General features: G+C 35.3%; 1 protein-coding gene across 1 annotated transcript; it reads left to right on the top strand.

Annotated features, from left to right (window-relative positions):
• Window positions 1-15003: 15003 nt before the first annotated feature.
• Window positions 15004-22301, top strand: MAP1LC3C (microtubule associated protein 1 light chain 3 gamma). Its single transcript, XM_074262521.1, has 4 exons — window positions 15004-15163; window positions 15275-15330; window positions 15533-15639; window positions 21288-22301. Exons 1-4 carry the CDS (start codon window positions 15106-15108, stop codon window positions 21526-21528), a joined length of 462 nt encoding a protein of 153 aa, XP_074118622.1. The 5' UTR covers window positions 15004-15105; the 3' UTR covers window positions 21529-22301.
• The last annotated feature ends 828 nt before the right edge of the window (window positions 22302-23129 follow it).

Genomic DNA, 23129 nt, shown 5'->3' with positions numbered 1-23129 from the left:
CTGATGCTGAGTGAAACGAGTAGAACTAGGGGATCATTATACACTTCAACAATGATACTGTATGAGGATGTATTCTGATGGAAGTAAATATCTTCAACATAGAGAAAATCTAATCCAGTTCCAATTGATCAATGATGGACAGAATCAGTTACACCCAGAGAAGAAACACTGGGAAATGAGTGTGAACTGTTTGCATTTTTTGTTTTTCTCCCCAGGTTATTTTTACCTTCCGAATCCAATTCTTCCTTTGCAGCAACAACAACAACAACAACAAAATTAGGTTATGCACATATATATTGTACCTAGGATATATTATAACATATTTAATATGTATGGGAATGCCTGCCATCTAGGGGAGAGGATGGAGGAAAGGAAGGGAAAAATTCGGAACAGAAGGAGTACAAGGGATAATGTAAAATTACCTATACATATGTACTATCAAAAAATGTTATAATTATAAAATTAATAAAATATATATATATATGTAAAAAAAAGTTATAGGCTGGAAAATATGAGCAAACAACAAAAATCTTGACCACAAAAAGCTACTATAGTAGCAGGGAAGACTATAGCTACAACCAAAGTCTCAAAGAAAAAAAAAAGAAAAAAAAAAAAACTAATTGGACTCAAGTCCAACATGAATTTAAAATAAAGAGGAAAAAAGGAAAAATTGGGAAAAGATGTGAAAGTGATACAAGAAATTTACCCAAAAAGAGAAAGAGAGAGAGAGAGAGAGAGAGAGAGAGAGAGAGAGAGAGAGAGAGAGAGAGCTTGTAAAAAAGAAACACAAAAACTACTGAAGAAAATAACACTTTAAAAAATAGCCTAAGGGAAAAAATACACAAAAATTCCATGAGGAAATAACTTCTTAAAAAGAAGACTATGACAAATGGAAAAGCAGGTACAAAAATTCACTGAAGAGAACAAGGCAGTAGAGGTTAAATGACTTGACCAGCTAGCAAGTTTTTAGTGTCTGATGTCGGATTTGAACATAGATCCTCCTACTCTAGGGTCAGTGCTCTATCCACTTAACCATTTAGCTGCTCTAAGAGAATTTCTTAAAAAGCAGAATTGGCTAAAGGGAAAAAAAAGATACAAAAGCTCACTAAAGAGCTTCCTTTAAAATTGGATGGCTAGAAGCTGGTGACTGCATGAGATATCAAGGAACAATAAAACAAAGCCCCCCAGAATAAAAAAAAAAAAAAAAAAAGATGGAAATGTAGAATACCTCAGTGGAAAATAACTGACCTGAAAATAAATTAAAGAAAGATAATTTAAGAATTAGACTACCTGAAATCCATAATGAAAAATTAAACAGTCTAGAAATCATATTTCAATAAATTATCTAGGGAATGCCTCAATATCTTAAAACTCAAGTGTAAAATAGAAATTGAAAGAATCTACCAGTTACCTCTTAAAAGAGGTCCCAAAATGAAAACTCCTAAGAATATTATAAACAAAATCCAGAACTCCCCAGTCAAAGGGCAAATATTTCAAATAACCACAAAGAAACCACAGTCATAATTACATGATACAGCAATTTCTACATTAAAGGAGTAGAGGGTTTAGAATATGATATTCTGGAAGGTGAGGGAGATAAGATGATAATTAATAACCTACCCAGCAAAACTGAATATAATCCTTTTGGGAGATGAAAGGGAATGAATATTTAACAAATGAAATAAAGAACTTTCAAACATTCCTGATGAAAAGATCAGAATTGAATTTAAAATTTGACATACAAAGAATCAAGAAAACTTCATAAAGATAAAGAAATCATGAGTCTCAATAAAATTAAATGTTGGGATATTTTTTTAAAATAAAGAGCTGAGAAGTGAGGTTCAAACATTGCCTAACTCCTCACCCATCTTCCCCTCTCCATAAAAGTTCTTCATTGCACATCAGCTCTTCCTTCTTTTTTATGTGAGGTAATTTTCCCCATTCTATTTCTTCCTTCCCCATTCTCTGAGTATATAATGGAAGGACCTTTTCTTTCAGTATATATAGATATCTTTTATAGTTTTCTCTTAGTTTAATAGAAGTCTTTTTTCATTGGGTGATAAGCTGCAATTGAGTATATATACATGAAAGACTCTTAACAGAACAATTCTCTCCTGTCTGGTAACTAATGAAGCAAAAAACATAGTATAATAGAGATGGTAACAATAAAAACAACAGCCTTTTCTCTCAAACTACCTGCCATGTATAAGGAAACACACACAAGGCCTGTTTCTTTTGTTTATTCTTTCCTGATCTAAAGTCATTGAACATTTGAGAGGTTGCTCTTTGCTCATCTTGGATTAATAAAAGAGTAGGGGGGGAACACAAAGGAAAGGAAAGGCTTCCTGCAAAAGTTAGTCTCTGAAATGAGTCCTGAAAGATAGAAATTCAAAGTGGAAGAAATGAAGAGGGAAATCATTCTAGATTTAGTATATGGCTAACATAAAAGTACTGACATAATGAAATATCATAAAGGAAGAATTGCAATGGGGCCAGTATGACTAAAATGGTGTAACATTTAAGTAACATAACTCACGTTACTTATGTAACATATAAGACAAGGGGATTAACATAAGACAAGGGAAAACACTGGACAAGTTGTGAAGAACCTTAAGTTATAAATAAAAGAGTATTTGATCCTAGAGACAATAAGGAGATGCTGAGGTTTATTAAATTTAGGGGATAGAAAGAGTTGCTTTAGATAAACCATTTTGCCAGATGAGTGGATAGATTAGAGGGAGAAAGAATTGAATCAGAGTGATCAATTAGGAAACTCTTATAATATAATAGGAAATTCTAGGTCAGAGAATAAGAGAGAAGCAGGTGTGCAAGCGGAAAGAAGGAAACATTTTGCCATCAATCTGATATGAGAAAATCACAGAAAGGAATATAGAATGCCATCAACATTGAGACCCTGGGTAAATAGAAGGATGGTAGTGCCCTTTATGGAGCTTCTAGGGGGTAACCTTGAGTCCTGAGTCTGGAATCAGGAAGTCTCATCATCCTGAATTCAAATCTAGCCTCAGATACTTAGTAACTATTTAGTCCTGAGAAAATCATTCAATCTTGTTTGCCTCTGTTTCCTCATCTCTAAAATGACCTGGAGAAGGAAATGGCAAAGTACTCCAGAAAAACTCCAAATGGGGTCATAAAGAGTTGGACATGGCTGAAGAACAACTAAATAAGGTACCCTTGACAGTAAAAGGAAAGTTCAGAAGAGGGATGTGTTTGGATTTAAATCCAGGTACTCTGACTCCAAATTCAGTAATTTTCCCAGAGTTGGTGTGAGAACCAAATGAAGTAATAATTGTAAAACATTTAGCATAGTGTCTGGCACATGGTAAGCACTACATAAATATTACTTATTACTACTACTACTATTCCATTTCCTTACATTTTATATGTATGTACCTTATAACTATTCCTGGAAATTTGTTAATACCAAATTTCTGTGTATAGGCTTGAGCTAGGGTCTGACGACCAAGCAGACTAGCAAAATCTTTATTGTTAGACCATTCAGAACGACTGTAACCCCTACCTCCCACCCCTCAAAGTGTAAAAAGTATAGGGACATCATTTTACACAGCACCGATATCCTAGTAATCTCTGGGGCAGATTGACTCTGATTGCAACTGAGCCAAAAGTTAAAAATCATTTCAGATTGACAAAAGAAGCCTGTATTTTTTATTATGGCACTGTTCTCCTGCCCCCAACTCCTAACTTCATGTGGGTTTCCTTCAAGCTTCCAAACTTCTTTTCATCAGCTCATTCTACTTTTTCCTCCTTGCTTCCCAAGCAATACTGTCCAGGAGGTTAGTAAGCCCTGGAATGTCTCACCCTGTGTCCAGGGGATTAGTAAGCACTGAAATGTAAAATGTCTCACTGGAATCACAGCCTCATTTTTCATTGCTTTTTGGATTATACACAAACACCTGCAAGTTTGACTCACTAAGGAAAGAAAGCCCAAGCTTAGAGGCAGAGGGATGCACAGCCACAAATCATTTCACTGTTTAAAAAAAACCAAACACTTGCAATGCAATTATCCAAACTCTGACATTTAATGGCTTTTATTTTAATTGAATATTGTTCATTGGGGGTTCAGAGAAAAGAGTAAGGGGGAAAATAAGGGGAGTTGGCTTTTAGCAGTGTACATAATTTATACTTGGATAGATTTCAACATTCAACAAATATTCATTAAATGTCAATTCTGTACAGAGTGCTTATAGGTACTAAAGGGAAAAGGACAGAATGTTTGAATAAGACACAAGCCCTCAGAGAACTTTTAATCTAGCAGATTTAATCAAAGCTTGCAAGTCTATTCCAAAGAGCTTTAAACTGAAAAGGGAAAAGGGAAAGCTGCCTAACCAAACTAGAAATGATAGAGAGTAGCTGCAATGAAGGAAGAATCGTATAGGACACACAAGTCACAAAAAAGAATTGAACAATAAAAACCATGGTCTACAGTGCCTCTATGAAAATGCACAAATTAAATTTAACAAGAAAAAAAATGCCAGAATTTCAAAAGCAGGAAGGAAAATTGGACTTCATGGACATCTCTTATTGGGATGGGAAACCTGACTGAATATGACTGAAATATGAATCTAAAAAAGTATTCCTTAACCAAAAGAAACAGAATAAGAGAAAAGTGGGCACAGGGAGAAGAGAAACTTTGTGTATTGAGATTTGAAAAGATTTAGTAATCAAAGTGGGAAGGAATGGTAGAGAATATTTGGATGAAGATCAATAAAGGCAAAAACAAAAGCAATATGGCTCTGGATATGTACCATAGACAACCTAGGCAAAAAAGGAGAAATAAACACATATACACATTTCAGAGAACGAATCATAAGCTTGGCAGAGAGGCATAATTACAGAGTTATGGGGATGTCAGGGAACGCAACATTTAATGACACTTTCTCTGCCAATAGAAGAAATAGTTAATTAATAAAACTGTGTCTTTCTTTAATAAAAATTTCATTCTTTGATTTCTGAAAGGCCTGGAAAGATTTGCATGAACTGATGCTAAGGAAGCAAGCAGAACAAGAGAACAACATACACAACAAGGTTATGTGATGATCAGTTCTGATGGACGTGGTTCTTTTCAACAATGAGGTGATTCAAGCAAGTTCCAATAGATTTGTGATGGAGAGAGAAATATGCATGCAGAAAAAGAAGTGAATTATGGGAACTGAGTGTGGATCAAACATAGTATTTTCACCTTTTGTTATTTGCTTTCTTTTTATTTTCTTTCTCATTTTTTTCCCTTTTTGATCTGATTTTTCTTGTGCGGCATAATTGTGGAAATATGTACAGAAGAATTGTACATGTTTAATATATATTACTTGCTATCTAGGAAAAGGTTTGGGAGTAAGGGAGGAAAAAAAATTTGGAATATAAGGTTTTACAAGGGTGACTGTTGAAAATTATCTTTGCATATGTTTTGAAAATAAAAAGCTATTGTTAAAATAAAAAAAAAAAAGGAAACTTGCTCTTGTGGGGCAAAAGAGGAAAGTTACTGACTACACTATCTTAGGATCTGTGATAGAAAAGGAGACCACTCAATCATAGTCTGACATTCACTCTAGCTTTGAAGAGAGCAGAGTTTAAACAGTTCAGAGAAAAGACAAGTAAACTCCAATGGCCTAACTTTCTACAGGGCAAGTGAGTCTAAGAGATCTGGGAAGCTCACAGGAATAAAATTCTGAAGACATGAATGTTGTCTATTCCTATAAATTAAAAAAAAGGAGGAAAATACAAAGCACTGGTGTGGATACAAAGAAAATTCATTAGCTCAAAACTTAAAGTTTTAAAATTATATACAAGGGTACATAAGTAGTGCAGTAGATGGAATATTGACTCTGGAGTCAGGAGGACCTGAGTTCAAATCCTCAGACACTTAATAGCTGTGTGACCCTGGAAAAGTCACTTAACTCCAATTATCTCAAAAAAAATTATATCCAAAAAGTGAAGCCAAGAAATGTAGAAAAGATACAAAGCCTGAAATAGCCTCTATAAGAATAGCTAAAATTCAGAGTTACCTAAGGTTGACAAGAAATTCAAAGGACAGAAAGGTTTTTGTATTTTGTTTTTTAGCTATGTTGTTTGAGGGAAGGAGGAGGATTATGTGTAGCAAAAAAGAGCACTAGGCTGACCTGGAATCAAGGTTTGAACCCTACTTTTGATATTAAGTACTTGTGTAACTATATGTAAGCCATTAGCTTGAAATGTCCCAGTTTTCTTTTCTGTAAAATGGAATTATAATATTTCTTACGTTTACCATAGGATTTTGTTAGAATCAAATATGATAAAATTGTAACATGTTTAATATCTCCTCAATTCACTCTTAGATGTTTCTCATATCTCAATAGAAGGCCAGCATTAAGTATTTTCCTTTTTCAAGGGATCCCAATCTTCCAGGTTAACTCTATTTTTCAACAGCAGCTCTTCTTGGCTCCAATTTCACTAAATACTATGTCTCCTAAATATCTTATGCTTGGTGGCACCCTTCTACTATCAGTTTTTCTACTTCTTTTTGTGTATTGTCTTCCCTCATTAGACTATAAAATTCTTGAGAACAGGGACTGTCTTTTTAAATTTGGATCCCTAGATTTAGCAAAGCACCTGGAACTTAGTAACTTGTGTTTAAGTCTATTGAATTGAAAATTCTGTATCATTTTTTTAAATAGGGGAAATCTCCCAAATTATCAAATATTCAAAATGAAGAAAATAGTAACTCGAGATTTAAAAAAACCCAGTTTCAAAAAGAAAAATGTGTAAGCCATAAATAAACTTACATTAAAAAAAAAAAAAAAGAAAATTCTGTATGTGGGTCAGTAAAGGGCAGAAGGCAAAAGTCATTAAGATTTGGATACAAGGTCTACCTATGACACATACTAACTAATCAACCATAGACAAGTCACTTAACCTCTCAGTGCTCCAGGCAATGATTTAAGACTAGAAATTACAGAAAAGCTGCCAAACTGCATTAGTGAAGTATTTCCCAATTGGAAATCCCCCACAGTGATGAAATCACAGGTCCAGAACAAATAATAATAATAATAGGGTGACCACTGTTTAACACGAATATGATAATAATTGAAGATAAAAAGCAAGGAGAAAAATTCAACTACTATTTTTGCTCTTTTTTTTCTCCCTTCTGCCAAGGAGAATACTTGAACTGGAAAGGGCAGAACAAAAATAGCAAACAGGAAGCTATTACCATATTGTTTTCCTCTGTAGCATTTAAGTTCCTTGAAGGCAGGAAATAATTTGTTTAAATCATTTATATTGAACATAATATTAATACATAGTATATACTTAATAAATATTTATTGGCTTGAAATACAAATAAGAGAGCACCATAATTGCACTTGTTATAAGATCATAAGGTTTAGATAAATTATATTTGAATATTGAAGAAAAAAAAAAAAGCAATGGGATTGTTGTCCATTGTCAGTGACCTATAAAAGATTGAATATTGGAAATTTTCTCCTACCTCAAAGCTAGAGAAAAGAAAACATCATCCTGATTTTCAAAAAGAAGAAGGAGAAGGAGAAGGAGAAGGAGGAGGAGGAGGAGGAGGAGGAGGAGGAGGAGGAGGAGGAGAAGGAGAAGGAGAAGGAGAAGGAGAAGGAGAAGGAGAAGGAGAAGGAGAAGGAGAAGGAGAAGGAGAAGGAGAAGGAGAAGGAGAAGGAGAAGGAGAAGGAGAAGGAGAAGGAGAAGGAGAAGGAGAAGGAGAAGGAGAAGGAGAAGGAGAAGGAGAAGGAGAAGGAGAAGGAGAAGGAGAAGGAGAAGGAGAAGGAGAAGGAGAAGGAGAAGGAGAAGGAGAAGGAGAAGGAGAAGGAGAAGGAGAAGGAGAAGAAGAAGAAGAAGAAGAAGAAGAAGAAGAAGAAGAAGAAGAAGAAGAAGAAGAAGAAGAAGAAGAAGAAGAAGAAGAAGAAGAAGGGAGAATAACTTTGCAATGCAGAAAACTTTCCATTAATTACAGAAAAACTAAAAACTAAAACAAAAGAAATACCAGAATATATTGTTAAAAGGATGGTTGCTTGGTGCAATGGATAGAGCACCAGTCCTGAAGTCAGGGGGACCCAAATTCAAATTTGACCTCAGACACTTAAAACTCCCTGGCTGTGTGACCTTGGGCAAGTCACTTAACCCCAAATGCCTCAGGGGAAAAACAAAACTATTAGTGCAGACCAGTACTTGCTGTATAACATATTGTATTAGAAAATTACCTGGGGTGCTGAAAGGTATCTAAGATAGTTCTTGAATCCAGATCTTTTTGACTTTGAAGTCATCTCTCTAACTAGTATACCATGATTCTTCTTCACAAATGTATAGCTATTCAATTTTGTTCAGAAATGCTTAACAGCTTAGGATCAAGAGTAGAGAGATCAGATTGTAGAATCCCATTCTTGCAACAGGAGGTAGTCTAAGATTCCCTGAGACTAGGGATTGTTTGACTTTTCTAATATTTCTGTCCATAGAACTTAACGCATTGCCTGCCATATGAAGATGCCTAATAAATGCTTGTTTATTGATTGATGGATTGGGTCAAGAAGACTTGACTGAGCATTTCATGTAAACCCAGACTTCCTGAAAGGATATCATCCTTTCATCTACCACAAACAATAATCTTAGCCCATCTTGGATCTTTCATAAGACCTCCAACATAACTAAATAATAATAGCAACTTTAAAATCATTTTTATTGTCCATAAAATTCTAATTCATCAAATCTGATTCATTCAGGGCTTTTGAACCCTTGTCAGGATTCTTCTAAAACTATGCAGCTGTTTTTTAAATTTTATTTTAATTAAAATTAAATTAAAATTAGTTTTATTTATTTCATTAAATATTTCCCAATTATATATATATATATATATGTATATATATATATATATATAAAAGCAATCTTTTTTTTTTAATTTTGAGTTCCAAATTCTTTCACTTCCTCCAACCTCTGCTCCCTCCTTGAGAAGGCAAGAAATTGATATCAGTTATACATGTGAAGTCTTGCAAAACATATTTCTGTATTAGCCACATTACAAAAGAAAACACAAATAAAACAAGAAAAACAAAGAAAATTTTTAAAAGAATGCTTCAATTTGCATTCAGAAATCATTAGTCCTCTCTCTGGTGTGCATTAGCATTTTTTATCATGGGTCCTTTGGAATTGTCTTGATCAGAGCTTATTTACTTTTTCTTGTTTCCATCTTCCATAGATAGAAGATGTCTTCATCCAAGAAGAGTTTGGACCTTATATTAATAGGATTTTTGACACTAAGATATGGTTTGGGTCAATTGTTTGGGGTCCTATTTATGTGCAGGCCACTACTGAAGCAGTTTTCAGTTCACAATTCAGCAGCTTCTGGAGCATCTTCATTTAGGTTTTTTTTGTATACAGACTTAAAAAATAGCTAACCTCCTCTCAGTACAGAACAATCTCACTGCTGTATAAGTAATGATTAACTTCTAATATTGTAGTTTTGTGTTTTTGTATTATTAATAATAATAATTTATTACTTGCACTTCAAATTTCTAAGATTTATGCAGTCATTTCTTCAGAACAAAAAGGTAAAGTGCAGGTACCCATATTTCAGATGAAGTGCACAGGGATCAACTGACTTCTTAATCATTTTAATAGATAAATAATGATGGTGAGACTAATTTCACCAGGGCTCTCTGAATAGGTACATATAAAAAAAAAAAAAAAGAAAGAAAGAAAAAGAAAGGATATGCAAATTCTGAAATAATAAATCAGAATAAGGTCATTTCAAAAAGAACTACGCAATCCCAGATTAGATTATGCTTAATCTTTTTATCCTTCATTCCTCCCCGACTTTCAAATTGACATTGACTCCCAATATTGGAGTTTTATGTCATTATTGTTGTTAACAATGAAAAGTAAGTGGAGGGTTCTTCTGTCATGTGAGTAATGGTCCCCCTAACTAGTTTCTCTTTCTCAGATTTTTCCCAATTTTAATTCATTTTCCACTCTGATGCCAAAGTTATTTTTCTAAAATGTAGGCCTGCCATCCCCATCTGCCATCCTCCCTCAGTGAACTTAATGCCTCCCTATAACTTTAGAATCTTATACAAACTTATTTGCCCACAATCTTCCTACATTTCTAGTCTTTCTCCTTACCCTGTTCTCATTCAATAGCAGCAATACTGGCCAATTTGTAACACTTGCTCCATTAATGCTATGCCTTTGAACTAATTGTCCCCCATCTAGAATAGAGAATTACTTCCCTGACTTCCTTTCAGCTCAAATGCCACTTGTTCCAAGATTTTCTTATGTCTTTCAGCTACTGATGTCTTCCTCTCTCAAAGTGCTTCCTATCTTCTCTATATTTTTCTTGTACCTACAAAACTGTTTATAGGTTATCACTCCCACTAAAATTCCTGAGGATAAGGTCTTGTTGCCTTTCTTTGTGTATCCATCACTTAGAACAATGTTTGGCACATAATAAGCTTATAATAAATGCTTTTTGACTTGACTAAGTGCTGCTTTTAATGTCTGATTTTATTAAAAAAACAAACAAACAGAAAAACAATAACAACAGTAACTGGGAAACTGTGTCTATGTGAGCATTGAAGCATCCATATGGTCAAGGAGGGTACACAAATTAGCTAAGCACTGTGGTACACTAAACCTTGATACAATGACCTTAAGAAAAAATTCAGGTATACATTATAAGGAGTCTTGTGATAAAGTAAATGAATCTTTTGCAGTTGCTGCTACTATAGGAACCAACTTAAGTATTTTTAGAGACTAGTTGAATAGACTTTAAGCTTCAGTAACATTAATCAGTGCTTGATTTTCAAATGAAAACTCGAATTGCCTCCTTCCTGCTGCAATCTGACACTATAAAAATATCTTCTGTATTTAATTAAACTAATTGGTCTAAAATTCTGCTGGCAAGTGATATAGCATAATAATAACAGCAACAATAGACATTTAGACAGCAATTTAAATTTATAAATGCCTTTACATATCTTCTCTAATTTAATTTTCACTACAACCCAGTGAGGTAGATACTAAAGGAACTATTAATCATCCAGTTTTAAAGATTGAATAACAAAGATTCAATTAAAGTGACTTTTCCATGATTACATAGCTAGTGTCAGAGTGTAAGTGATAAGATGATAAAAAAGAAAAATCCAATACTTTTTCTAGGAGTTAAACCAAGGAATGAAAAAAACAATCCACTTTTTTTCTTTAAATTTAAAATTCTTCGCAATCATATCATAAGCATGTTAGGATCATGTCTTATCTGAGTCTTGTTATTTATGCCCTATCTACTATAGCAGGAGATTCCACAAACATCATATCATTCCCACACTGGTCTCTCTATAAGGTCAGGGTTAAAGCCCTTGTAAAGATTCCTGAAGTAAGAAGAGAGAGTTCTGTGGCAGATAACCCAGTCCAACCTTGAAGTCCTTTTACTAATAAAATCTAGACATCCTTCCTCTGCTTTTTCTAATATCCCTCAACATCTGCTTTCTACTGATAGTTCTATTAGACCTTGATTCTAAACCAAGGTGAATTTGTGTCCATGACAGAAGGAACAGCTGTGTTTGCTGAAGCACAAAGTGATCTTTGATTAATCAAGAAATGCTAGGCAGAAAGATAGGTTCCATATGCACCAAAATATTACTTGTAATAATTTTTGTGGTAAGAATTAGAACAAAAATACTAAACAAATTATAAGAAATGAGTATTATAAATTTTTTTTTCTTCAGGGAGAAATGTGTATGAACTCTAGAGATGAACACAGGAAGACTAACAAGAACTGATGTAAAATGAAGCAAGGGGAACCAAGAAAACAATATGCACAATGATAACAACAATATAAATAACCCCTCCCAATTCAAAACTGAATGCTTTTGACTAAACCTGAACACAAAAATAAATAAACAAACAAACAAATAAATAAATAAAGAGAAAGGAGAAAGCTGTAGCCTCCTTTGTGTGAAGAGATTGAAGACTATGAAGATGGAAAAGAATGTCCTAATCTTCATAAAAAGGGAGAAAATGGAGTTTGTAAGCAGTAAACGTCCCTTGTATTCCTGGCAAAATTTTTAAAAACATTATTAAATGAATGATTGATGGATGTAATATTCTTTTTTGGATTTTCTTGGAAGTCTCTGGAGGTCTTGGGAGCAGCCTTCCTTTCAGTTTAGTAATCACAAGTGGAGCCAGATGTTAAAGTCCAAATCCTTTATTGTCTCCTTCAAAGTCTTGTCTCCTTTCCTGGAGCCCGGTTATCTTTCTTAGGTCTATCTCTCTCCTTGATTTGAGAGCTTCCCACTTGCCTTCTCTGCCCTCTGAATCTCTCCCAATCTAAAGGTTTGTGCTTCAGCCTCCAGCCACCACAAAGGTAGACGATGGAATGACTCTGTCTCAGCCTTCAAGAGCTTCTAGTGTACTTATCTTTTTTTGGCCCTGAGAGGTTCTAGTTTATATGCTCTACACTGAGTATAAACCAATCATTCTATCACTAGGAAACCATTATTTATTGTAGGATTAAATCAACGCTAAACTATATTTAACCACTGTCTCCTCAATTCCACTTAGTACCTTGTTTCAAGTTCTGACTCATAACAGGTGAACATTTATAAAAAGAAGCAGTGATCACAAAACCAATCTGGCTTCATCAAAAATAAATTATGCTATGATTGTTCATAGGCCTGGATATGTTGGTAAGATTATTGATAAATCATCAGAATCGTTCAATCTCTTGTAGTCAAATAATGTTGAAAATGCATGTTAAACATGGTAAGAATTCAAAGTGCTATTTCATATTTTTAAAATTACCAATAAATTTGTTTCAGCACATCATCTCATAATATACAATCCCAGAAAAAATATAAACCAGAAATCAAGTCATCATCAATGGCTAATTACATGTATCATTCTTTAATAAATTGAAAAAAAAAGACTAAAGTATAATGTGGCATATATTGGTCTAATCATTCTTTTGTGTTGTTTTGGTTAACCATTTCCTACTTTAAATAAGCATCTAGTTGGGGAAATAAAACATATATTCAAAAAGTTCCCTTATATGGCAAGTACTACTAGAGTTAAGAAGAGGAAATCATTGTGAGTTGAAATAATAAAGAAAGGCTTCATGGACAAAATAAAATTTTTAAAACTTGTAAGATAGTTAAGGAGATTTAAACAAGTGAAGAAGAAAAAGAAAAATATTCAAGATGGGGAGAGAATTAAAAGCAAAAACATAAAAATTGGAAAGTAACTCATCCAGAATTCCTTACCACTACAAAAGCAGAGCCACCAACTATGGTTTAAAAGAAAAGACAAAAGATTGAGAATATAAAGTCTGGGTTCCCTGTCTCAGTAAATGCATTCCATTCAATTGCACAAGCATTAAGCATCTATTTGTAGAGCAGGGACAGCCAGGTGGAGAGCAAACTGGGCTTGGCGTTAGAAAAATTGAAGTTCAAATCTATATACTGGGAGACTTGCTAGTTGTGTGTCCCTGGGCAAGTAACAATTCTGCCTCAATTTCTTCATTTGTAAAATCAATTAGAGAAGGAAATGTCTAATCACTCCAGACTCTGCCAAGAAAACCCCAAATGGGTCATGAACAAGGACATGACAACGGAATGATAAATTTGTAGAGCACTGAATTAGTTACTTATGACACAAAGATGAATCAGACATGACTTCTCTCAGGGTGGTTATAGTCTAATAGGGAGAAAAGGGATATGAATACAAACCCTTTTGAAACTTCCTGCTAACGTTAGTATAACACAAATATATATATTCTAGAGATATATAAGTACATAGAAAAAAATTCAAAAACTACATGAAAGATTAAACAAGATGGTTATCACTTTCAGGTAGAGAGAAGAAGGGAAAGCTTTATGGGGAGTTGGCAACTGAATTATAGCTTTAAGGTTGGAAAGGATTTCAACAGGTAGAGTTAAAAAGAATTAATTCAAGGCACAAGGGATGCTCTAAGAAAAGAGACAGGAATGGACTGGATCTAATAAAAAAGTGACAAGTAGGTCAGTTTGGCTAAAAGATAAAATTAATTAAAAGAGAAGTCTGTCTAAGATAAGATTGGGATGGTGGGTTGGAGCACAATGTGAATGTCAAATTAAAGAGTTAAGGCTTTATGCTAAAAGCAGTAGAGAGTTATTAAAGATTTTTGAGTAAAGAGTAACATGATTTGAGGAAGACATTAGGAGTGGGGTATTTATATGTTTTTATAACAATATTTAAGGTGAAGGAAAAAACTGAGACTGAAAGATCACTTAGGAGATTATTGCAGTAATCTCATGTACTGAACTAGGCTGGTAACATCTTGAATAAGATTAAGAGAGACTCAATAGGAATGAGTAGGACACAGAATCAGTAGGGTTTGGCAACTGATTAGATGCAGGTGTTGGAGAAAAGTGGTGCTCAAGTTTGAAACACTGAGGTTACTAAAAGATACTAATTAGTTCAAATTCTTCTTCTGTAAAATAGAGTATGGGAACAGTGTCCTCCATCTGTTATACCATCCATCCCTCAATAAGATTCTATAAGGGAAAAATGATATGCTAGATTAGATTGCAAACTCAAAGTAGAATTTTGCCTTATCACTTAACTTTGGAGTAGAATTGAATATAATGCAGATCAATCTTGGACTCCCCCCAAGAGGACATAGTTATTGAAATACCCAAAGAGTTTTAGTACAAGGGATTTTCCCTCCTAAAGAAATACATGGAATAGACTAGGAAGATAATGTTATAATGAGGCCTTCAGTTCTTTAGCCTTAAAGGGGAAAATGTTCTCTGATAATGAGCAAAGCAACTTTGGACTTTCTCTGACTAACAAAACAGACCCACTTTTCCATTTCCATCTGTGAGGCTGACCTCTACCGCACAAACTGTGGGTTTGGGTTATGAGGGGTGGGGGAAAATGGGAGGGGGGAAGCATGACGTCACACCCAGGACTATATAAAGTACTTCATTAGGCTCCTGCAGACAGTTTGAAAGCAGCTGGAGAAAACGAAATAGCCTAGCCCTTAGTTACTGGGAAATTTTAAAATCTGCAATAAAGTCAATCCTCACAGAAAACCTGTTGAGTAAAATGCAACCTCAGCAGAAAAACCAATCCATTCGACCTTTCAAGCAACGGAAAAGCTTAGGTACATCTAAGGGGGAATCCTCCTAGGGTAAGGGAGGTGGGGACCGCGAGGAAAGGATGAATACAGACCACAGTTTGATTCATTCTTCGTGTTCCATTTGCACTTTTGCAGCCACCAGAAAAGAGGAAGTTGCTGGATTCAGGGCAAAGTTCCCAAGCAAGATACCGGTAAGGAGATCCCGCTTGCAGAAGGTGGGTGGGATAATGGTACCGCCGGGAGCCCAGAGCGATGGAGCATCGGAACAACCAGAACCTAACAATGTACCCTCCCACCAACTCCCACCTGAACTCGGTGCTTCTAGGCAAGGGATCGTATTCAATTCCTCTCACAAGGGAGCCTGCCTTCAATTATGTTTAAATGTTTTAACAGGTGATAGTTGAACGCTATCAGAAGGAGAAGTATCTTCCCCCGCTGGACAAAACCAAATTCCTCGTTCCCCAGGAGCTGACCATGACTCAGTTTCTGACTATCATTAGGTAGGTAACTAAAGAGACAGCTCTGTACGTAAGGGAGGGGTGGGAGGGGTTGGGGAGAAGATCGTTTTCGTGCTTCTCTTGGACGAGCTCTGGGAGGGGGGAGTCTGTCTGTGATTTACCCTTTCTCTTCTGGGTGGCCAGGAAATGTGGAACTTGTAGTTAATCTCTTGGAGAATCCTAACTTGGAGCGCTCCAGCAAAGCAAACCTAAAGCAAACACTCTTAAGTTCTAATGTCACAGGTGCTTCTTAAAAAAAAAAAAAAAAAAAAATCACCTTTGTACTGTCATCCCACCTTTTTTGGAATTTGTTCCAGAATTGAAAAGAGCTTAGTGCAAAAAAGCCTACTGTTTGAAATCATTCTTTCTGTATTAAAAACTCATTATTACTTACTGTGTACTCTTGTCTCCCTCCGTTTGTCTGACTCCCTCTGTCTGTATGTCACTTTGCTTTTTGTCTTTATGTGTTTTCTCTGTGTGTCTGTGTCTATCCCTATGTCACTGTACCTCTCTGTGCTTCAGTGTGACTGTCCCTCCGTGTCTCAAAACAAAAAGCAAAACAAAACAAAACAAAAAGCCCTTAAAGTAGTAATACCTGCTATCTCCATCTGTATCCCAAGGGGATTCTATTACACTCTTCCCAGCAAAAATAGAATAAAAGGAACAAAAAAGAAAATTGACATTTTGAAACCAAGCATAAATAGATGGATTTGCAGAGGATCGTGGAATTTTAGCTGGAATGGATCTGGAAGGATCCACACATTTTACAGAAGAAGCCCACGGAGGCTATTTGGCATGCCTACAATCATGCACCGAATGATCAAGATTCTATTTAGAACTAGCTCCTCAGACTTGAAAGATAGTACCTAGGCGGCGGCTAGGTGGCACAAGCCCTTAAGTTAGGAGGACCTGAGTTCAAATATGACCTCAGACACTTAACACTTCTTAGCTGTGTGATCCTGAGCTAGTCACTTAACCTCATTTGCCTCAGGAAAAAAAAAAAGAAAGGGGGGGGGGGAAAGAAAATACCTATTCGAGTAACCCATGTTGCCTTGATTGTTGATCAATAAGTAAACATTTATGAAGCACTTACTATGTGTCAGACACTGTGCTAAGCATGGATTCACTAAAAAAGCATTTGGATCTAAAAATAAATGTCTGGGAGCTAAGTTTAAAAAAAAAAAAAAAAAAAGGAAACTAGGGACTTTCCTTTGGGAGTTTTATAATTTAAATAAGCTTTTTTCTCCCAACAACTAATTCAATGATCGTTGCTTAAACATCTGTTATGTTGGAGACACTCAACCAAGCAGCTGGTGCTATAAGGATGAAACCATGATAGAGTGTGCCAAAGAGTTTACCATGTAGTAACAGGATCATGTGTACACACAAGTGTAATATAACACAGAATGTGACCATAGTTTCTCATACAATTCCTCTTCATTGTGCTTTGTAGATTGAAATGCTTGGGTGTGCCAACAGTGGTTAAATTCATTCCAAAACAAGACTTTTAAAAATGTGAATGAACCATAAATGAAATCAAGAAAATTGAGAAGGGAGAAAAATCCCTCCTTGTTATGAATGAGTTTTTGTTTTTCTTAGTATAGTTATTCTTACTATATTATTCTACATTCCTGTCAAAGAAGTTACTGGGCTGAAGTTATTCCTATATGAATTGGGAAGAAGGAAAGGGTAAATGATTAGAATATTTTCTTTTGACACTAATTGACACTGTCTCCCTCTCTCACCCAGACAAGAAGTACAATAACCAATCATTGATTGACACTGTTGGTTGGCACTGAAACCTTGACCTGCCTTATTTTTCTCACCTAGGTCAGTCACTATTCCTTAGGCAGCCTGTTAACTTTCTGTCCTAAAAGTACTAGATCTGGAGTCAAGAAAACTTAAGTCGAATCCTGCCTCAGATACTTACTAGGTGTGCGTGTGACCCTGGATAAATCATTTTACCTCTTTGTAACTCATTTTTCCTCATTTGTAAAATATGGGTGATAATAATGATACTTATCTTCCAGAATTGTTGTGTTGCTCAAATGAGATAATATTTATAAAGTACTTCACAAACCTTAAAGTGGCATAAAAATGCTAGGTACAGAGGATACAGTGCTGGGCATGATGTCAAGAAATCCTGAGTTCAAATGCAGTCTCAGACAGTGAGCAGATAAGACTTTGGGAAAGTTACAAATCTCCTATTTGCCCTTATTTCTTCAATTGTAAAATAACTCACAAAGTTGATGTAAGGGTTTTTTAAGAAGTTGGCACAGTGCCTGGCACATAGTAGGCACTGAATAAATTTTTATTCCCTTCCTCTTCCCTTCAGCCCTATTTCAGCTCAGAATTCTTGATTAATTGGCCTTAGGCTCTCTATAACAGGAATTACAGATGTTTGTCACCATGCTGTGACAGAATTAGAATTTATCACCAACTGGTGATTTGAACTGGCAGAGTTCAAATGCCAAAATGACTTCTCCCAAACAATGCTGGAGTGTTTAACAGAAAAAAAGTGTAGAGTTAAGGCTAGTTTGAGATAAACACTGTTGGCTCTTATGAGTTTACTCAGAGTGCCTAGTTTCTTTCCTTCCTTAAATATACTTAATCCATCAGTTCCCTTTCAGCATCTCTACTGGATTTTGAGCAGAGACATTTAGGAGGGAACTAAATTGTAATCGTTCTGCTTTAATAATCTGATTGAAGATGAGGCAAAGCTGAAATTTATTGCTTAAAAGTGAGGACTTTTATGTCCATGACAAAAATTGCTTGTTTATTTAACATTTTAAAGTAGTCTATTATCTGTATCCTCTTTCTTAATTAACTAGAGAATTTTACTCAGCTAATAGTGGGCATAAGGATGGGGATTGTACCTGTGATTTCCCTGTGTAGGGAACTTAACTCTAAAGAAATGTCTTCTACCAATGCAGCTCTCCAAATGCTGAAACTTAAGAGTTTTAGAAAACTACCTAACTACTAAAAGGTCATGGAACTTAGCCAGGATCACACAATCAGAGGTAAAATTTTAACCACATTGTAGACAGCCTTCCAGTACTCATCTTGTAGTAGCTATAGGCACTTTTCAAAAGAACTTTAATGAACACTTTAATGATCAAGTAAAGAGATAAGAAAGAAAGATGTGTGTGTTAGTTTTGTGGAATTTTTTTTTTCTCCTTTGTTACAAAGAATGGATGATGTGCTAGGGAAGAAGTGGAGAAGCATATATTTGGGAATGAATGTGATGTGTAAAGAAATTCAAATATTTTTAAAGAACATTACGAAAAGGTCTCAATTTGGAAATTAGAAACCTTGTGTTCTAGTCCCTGTTCTGCCATGAATTGGCTGTGTGGAAAGAAAGCAAAAAAACATCTATTATATGCTAGGTATTGAGCTTTTCAGTGCATAAATATTATCTCATTTAATCTTCACAACAAGCCTGGGAGGGAAGTGCTATTATCATCTCCACTTTATAGTTGAGCAAACTGAAGTAGACAGAAAAGAACAGATTTGCCCCAGTATCACACAGCTAGTGCATGACTTCTTAAACTTTTCACAGTCATGATCCTTTTTAGTCTGACAACTTTTTAAGCAACCCTAAATATATAGGAATATAAAATAGATATACAAATCAAACATTTATTGAAATGTCATAATTTTGTGACCCTCTCATTCCACCCCCATATGGGGGTCTTAAAGACCGCATATAAGATCTTAAAACTCAGTTTAAGAAGCTGGGAGTTAGGAAATATCTGAGGCTGGATTTGAACATAGCTATGCCCAGGGCTCTATCCAATATGCCAACTAGATACTTATTGTGAGATCATTTCCTGAATCTAGTTTTTTTCACTAGTGTTAGGAGGTATTGATTTTTGTCCTACATACTTTAAAAGATTGTTCTGAGGGGTAGCTAGATGGCACGGTGGATAGAGTACCAGCCCTGAAGTCAAGAAGACCTGAGTTCAAATTTGACCTCAGATATTTAATACTTCCCCCAAAAAAGTGATCTTAGTCCCAAAGGAAATGCTAAATGTGAAAATGTCATTGAAAACATAAAATATAAATATATGGTAGTATCTTAAGAGACGGTTATATTGATATTCAAGTTCTTGTTAAGTAGAATTAGTTTGAGTTATATCCACTGTTAATAGAATTAGTTTGGGTTATATCCTCAATGGATCAAGAGGAAAAATGGTTTTATTAATGTCCAATCCTTTTGAAAACGGCAGGGGAAGGAGGAGAAATGGAGGAAAGAGAGGGAGTGTAGGAAAAATGTGAACATAAAAATCTTGGCATTTGGAGTCAGAATACTTGGGTTCATAACCATACTCTGGTCTTTATTGTGTAACCTTTACTTTTCTAGATCTCAGTTTCTTCTATGGTACAGTCAAAATTTAATTTGAAGTCAAGAAGAGCTGAATTTGAGTCCATATTTTAACCAGGGAGAAGAAGCTTCAGCTTCCTCCTTGATAAACTAGGTATCAAGATTGTATAGCAGAAAGGTCAATGGACTTTTCATCAGGAAAACCCAAATTCAAATCCAGTCTTAGGTACTTAATTTTGTAATCCTGGACAAATTAAACTTAAACTCTCTTAACCTTGGTTTCCTATTTATAAAATGGGGATAATAGTATGTACCTTCCAGGGTTGTGAGGATCAGATGAGATTACATATGCAAAATGCTTATAATCCTTGAAGTCTACTAAATGCTAGCCATTAGCATTAAAATAGGAATAATAATAATGTGTGCATGGTGTTCAATCATTTTCACTAGTATCCTACTCTTTGTGACTCTATTTGGGGGCTTTCTTGATAAAGCTGCTAGAGTAGTTTGCTATTGTCTTCTTCAGCTCATTTTACAGGAAACTGAGGCAAACAGGGTTAAGTGACTTGCCCAGGGTCACACAACTATTATGTGAGGCTAGATTTGAACTCAGATCATTTGAACACCTATCTACCCCAATAATAACACCTACCTCATAGAATTATTGTGAAAATCAAACCAGAACATCACCAACAGTCCACAAGTATCAAGGAGCATATAAATGTGTTTGTTTTTTAAACCAAATCTTTGATTTCATTGCTGTAGGAAATTCCTTATGAAGGAAACTTCCTCTCCCAAGGCAGATAAGTCCTACATACAATGTATTCCTTGTCTCAAGGTCACTCAAATAGGAGTTTAAATTTGAACCTAGGTCTTTAAAACAATGTAGTAGGCTGTCTACTACACTAGGCTGGCTTCTCTGATTCTTAATTATTTTTATCTATAAAATGAGGAAACAGAACTAAATAATCTCTAAAGACCAGCCAGTACTAAATGATTTTATGAGAAAATGTTTCTGGTGGTCCATAGAAGGCTCAGAATTTAGTAATACTAACCTTAGAACTTAGATAAGAGTGCTTGGAGTTCAAATCCAGCTTCAGACACTAACTGTACACACAAGTATGTCATATAACCTCTGCCTCAGTTTCTTCAACTGTAAAATGGTGATGATAATAATAAGCACTGACCTCCCAGGAGTATTGTGAGGATTAAATGAGATATTTATAAAGCACTTAGCATAGCACTTAATAAATTCATACTTCCTTCTTTCTTAGACCTGTAGCCTTCTTTATTCTCATGCTAACCCCCTCCTCCCTTCCTATTTTAGGAGTCGCATGGTTCTGACAGCCACTGAAGCTTTTTACCTCCTAGTGAACAACAAGAGTTTAACAAGTATGAGTGTGACTATGGCAGAGATCTACAGGGATTACAAGGATGAAGATGGTTTTGTATATATAACATATGCCTCCCAGGAGATGTTTGGCTGCCCGTTGCTCATGACCAATCCTGAGCTGCAGCATAGTTTTGGCCCAGGGTCCCTCAAACACCTTCAGCCCACATCTGGTTAGGAGGTAACTGTCCTTTAAATAATTCAGCAAACTCTGACAAGTGGGATTGGTTTTCTCCAGTGAAAAACAGGATGGGCTGCAGTAAACTGAATAGAACCAATGAACAAAATCCAGGCATCTGCCTGCTTTTAGTCATTGAAGGTATAACATTCAGAATGGGAGTGGGTTACTTTATATAGTGCCTTCATATAATCAAGTTTATTGAAGAAGAAAAGACTGAAAGTTGAAATTATGTTCAAATGTCAAACACTTCTACAGAGTCCCAGAGTAAGGAAAAACTTCAATGGAGGCATCATCTGTCTTGTGTCCCACTTTGAGAAAAGACTATACTTAATCTTTGAGGCTGTAGAGAATCACTATTCTACAAATTATCTTTGCTTGGTTCAAAAAAAAAAGCCCCATATAGCTCAGGAAATCCTGTTTAAAACATATCTGCAAAGTCTGCCTTTATTAAAATTTCTGTTGCTTTGTATTGGTACCCAGGTAGTTGCAAATCCATAACTATTCATCTTTCAAAACCATTTTTTTAAATCCTCCAAATACTAAATCTGTATTACTACTGCTAATAGCACTCCACAGCTTTAAATACTAGTTTGCCTCTTCTCATCAGTACCTCCAAGACATTTCACTTGAATTTCAATTGAATTGTTGAATCAGCACTTATAATGTCTTTATCTCCTGAAACATCTCTATAACTTTAAATTTCTTGCTTGAATTGTTTGAAAACTTTCCAAATAAATCACTTTGGCAGTGTTGGCAGGACAAGCCCCAATACATTTTTTTGTTTTGTTTTGTTTTGGAGAGGGAGGAGAGGGAGGAGGACAAGGTTGACTGGGACTTCGATGTGTTATTTGTTGACTGTTTCCTGTAGAATATCCATCGTGGGACAACTGAGAGATTTCTGATGAGTCCATCCATTATAACATTAAATTAATACTACAATTTCCAAATGTAAATATACCTTGGCCACATTTTAAGGCTCATTTAATGTTATTTTTTCTACCCCAGCTTTGTCTTCCACGGTCCTGTTCTTAACTCACAGAATCTCCATGTTAGAAGGGACTTCAGAGATCATACAGGGAAGCTGAGTTCCTTCTTACAGTCCCTTCCTGAATTTTCAGGAGACTCATGAAAACTTTCAATGAGAGGGTAACTCACAACCTAAAACCCATTTTAGACAACACTAATTATATCCATGACTTTATTTATATTGTGTCATTTTAAAAGATTGGAGAGAGAATTTCTGGGTAATGTAATCATTTTATTAATGATGCCAGAATTTTAATAAGATGATCATTTGGCCATCTATTTCTTAGATAATCATAGCAGCAGCTCATGTGTATATGCTCATTAGAAAGTGTTCAGAGGGTGGCAATCAATTCTAATTGGTTAATAATTAATGAGAAAATTAATATTACAATAAGGGGTTGAACCTATTCAAATGAACTTTTGAGTGTGTCATTTGCTTCTAAGTTAAGCCCATCCTTGGACAATGTTTTCAAAGAACAGATCCCCATTCAAACCTGGGTGAGATTTGAATAAGAGTGTTAAGAAAGTTAATCCCATCTTATTATCAGCAATGTCTTTCAAGAGACTGAACT

The sequence above is a fragment of the Sminthopsis crassicaudata genome, chromosome 4, assembly GCF_048593235.1.
Source record: "Sminthopsis crassicaudata isolate SCR6 chromosome 4, ASM4859323v1, whole genome shotgun sequence".
NCBI classification, from domain to species: Eukaryota; Metazoa; Chordata; class Mammalia; order Dasyuromorphia; family Dasyuridae; genus Sminthopsis; species Sminthopsis crassicaudata.
This window is presented reverse-complemented; position numbering and strand designations above follow the sequence as displayed.

What these genes read in the sequence shown, in the direction of transcription:
- MAP1LC3C (XM_074262521.1), top strand. Translation starts at nt 15,106, where the DNA reads ATGCAACCTCAGCAGAAAAACCAATCCATTCGACCTTTCAAGCAACGG. An exon ending in AGTTCCCAAGCAAGATACCG is followed by an intron (nt 15,331 to 15,532) that starts GTAAGGAGATCC and finishes ATGTTTTAACAG; the next exon opens with GTGATAGTTGAACGCTATCA. An exon ending in CAGTTTCTGACTATCATTAG is followed by an intron (nt 15,640 to 21,287) that starts GTAGGTAACTAA and finishes TTCCTATTTTAG; the next exon opens with GAGTCGCATGGTTCTGACAG.